This window comes from Octopus bimaculoides, chromosome 15 (genome assembly GCF_046866305.1).
Source record: "Octopus bimaculoides isolate indiv1 chromosome 15, ASM4686630v1, whole genome shotgun sequence".
In the NCBI taxonomy this organism is placed as follows: Eukaryota; Metazoa; Mollusca; class Cephalopoda; order Octopoda; family Octopodidae; genus Octopus; species Octopus bimaculoides.
In genome coordinates this window covers 14372296-14374795 of record NC_142942.1, presented here as the reverse complement: position 1 = coordinate 14374795, position 2500 = coordinate 14372296, and the positions used below count along the sequence as shown (strand labels likewise).

General features: G+C 35.8%; 1 protein-coding gene across 2 annotated transcripts in view; it reads right to left on the bottom strand.

Moving 5' to 3' along the window:
• The window catches only part of LOC106871052 (zinc finger ZZ-type and EF-hand domain-containing protein 1), a 90467-nt gene that overhangs the window by 25913 nt on the left and 62054 nt on the right, over positions 1 to 2500 (bottom strand). For both annotated transcript variants that reach the window (XM_089363472.1, XM_089363474.1), the window contains exons 52-54: positions 2366 to 2429; positions 1145 to 1255; positions 563 to 606 (exon numbers count right to left, since the gene is read on the bottom strand). In XM_089363472.1, the coding sequence (XP_089219598.1) occupies positions 563 to 606; positions 1145 to 1255; positions 2366 to 2429 (219 nt within the window). The remainder of the gene's footprint in view (positions 1 to 562; positions 607 to 1144; positions 1256 to 2365; positions 2430 to 2500) is intronic.

Below are 2500 nucleotides of genomic sequence, written 5' to 3'. Positions count from 1 at the left end.
ATTGTGTTAACAACAAACAAGATGAGGACAAATATCCATCAAATGTAAATAATGTAAATAATGTCAGATTATTCTATCGAATATAATGTTTATTTATTCAAATTGTTTTGAAGTAATAATGCATTATCTCATAGTTTTGAGATTTCAACGATGTGATTGTTTCTTTTCAGAATGGCATTGTAGAGTAGGTGTGAAAGGCCGGATCTAGCCAGTTTGAACATAAAACAGGTAGAATATATGGCTGGTTTAAATGTTAAAGGGTTAACCTTATCCAGTTGTAATGGATCAGCTGGTACTAGTCAACATGGCCAGTACACTGTTATGATAATTCCTTTTAGAGGACAAATAATAATAATAATAATGTTTAACAGACATGTATGCACGCATGAATGGATTGGTTGATAGATACACACACATGTGCATACATAATGGTAAAGTAGTGTAATAAAAAAAAATATCCAGATTTTGATTAGTGCTAGTAGCAATTAAAATACATGTAAATTAGAATAATTTTTGAAGAATCACAATAAAGATGGTGAGAGAAAGAGAGACCACAACTTACATTTGAGGCGAGGAATGATTTTGACTTTGTGACTAGTTTTGTGGCTAAAATATTAAACAACACAACAGTTATTTACATTTAAAAAAATGATAATTATAAATTTAACTACATAATGCCAAAATCTGCCACTGATATGGAAGCAGGATAAAAACAGATGATAAAAACACTGAATCAAAATAGTAGCAAGCATAAATTGTAATTCTTCGAAACATATGTCGGAATAAAAGTATGCAGTTATAATATGCGTTTACTCCATTCATATATATATATATATATATATATATATATATATATATATATATATATATATATATATATATATATGTATAAGAAGGTTTGGAGGTGATGTACAGGAATTATATATTAGAAAAAATAATAAGGTACTCAAATATCTGGATGGTTGTACATTTACAGATTTTTATTAATATCTCACATGTTTTTTATAAATTAGCGCTTGCATCTATTCTTGTAGATTCTCCAGATTCTCCTGTAGTGGACTAAACATGGACGATCCAATCCAGTTCATTACCTCAAACAGAAATAAATACGAAAATATAAAGGAGAAAAGCAGACATAACGTACGGCGAAGGAACCTGTCCAAGCTTGTAACATCCGAAACAGACATGGTAGCTGCATTCAACACATTGAACTCTGGTCCCCATAATATAACCGTTACAAACATCACAGTGATAACTGTAAATTGAGTAAATATAAAATAAAAGAAAAGAGAATCAGTCTTAAACAAAGTCATTACCATCATCATCATCATCATCACATAGCTTATAACTAGACATGTACTATGTCCACAGCCAGGATACCTACACATAAGTAAGTACCACAGTGTGGTACTTTACTGAGTCTATGGTCAAGATGCACAACTGTCATCAGCTGAGTCCGCCTAGATATATGTAGGTACCACAGAATAGTAAAAAGCACATTACTGTGTCCACAGCCAAGATACTTAACTCTCACTAGATCGGTCCACATAGCTATAAGTAAGGGCCACAATTTGGTATAGTTTTATAGCATTTATGGCAATGCACTCACTGTACTGAGTCTATTACCAATGTTAAATGTTGAAGACATTCACACACACACACACACACACAGAATTACAATTTGTCAGGCTTTCATTAAACTTCTTGTGCCATTATACAATACATGTATGATGGCCCCTTTCTCATTAAACCCTCCGATCATCAATCAGTTCACCTAGCTGTAAATAAGAATTGCAGTCTGGTATAATTACACAATGTTCTTGAACAAGACACTTAACTAACAAAATCCCAACCCACCAAGCTATAAACAGGTACATCATCATCATCATCATCATCATCATTATCGTTTAACGTCCGCTTTCCATGCTAGCATGGGTTGGACGATTTGACTGAGGACTGGTGAAACCCGATGGCTACACCAGGCTCCAATCTGATTTGGCAGGGTTTCTACAGCTGGATGCCCTTCCTAACGCCAACCACTCACAGAGTGCAGTGGGTGCTTTTACGTGTCACCGGCACGAAGGCCAGTCAGGTGGGTACTGGCAATGGCCACGCTCAAAATGGTGTATTTCATGTGCCACCCGCACAAGAGCCAGTCCAGGGGCACTGGCAACGATCTCGCACAGTATAATATCATCCACTACACTGTGGTCATAGCCAAGACCACTGTTAACAGCTCAGTGGACAAGGCTGTTGTAGCGCAAACTTTTGGTAACAAACTCTGCATAGTATCCATCAGCAGGGATGAAACCCCACCACCCTGTCGTCCTCGGCAAACTGGAAATCTCTGAGATAAAGTACTTACGCTATGTATATGATATCATGATCTTCATTATGGTCCTCATTTTCTTTATCGTTCTTGAAGCAACCTGGGAAAAAGAAAAGCCACATTAATCCTTCAACATTTAAAAGGGCCCAATTCAGCCTGAATATTCTACCT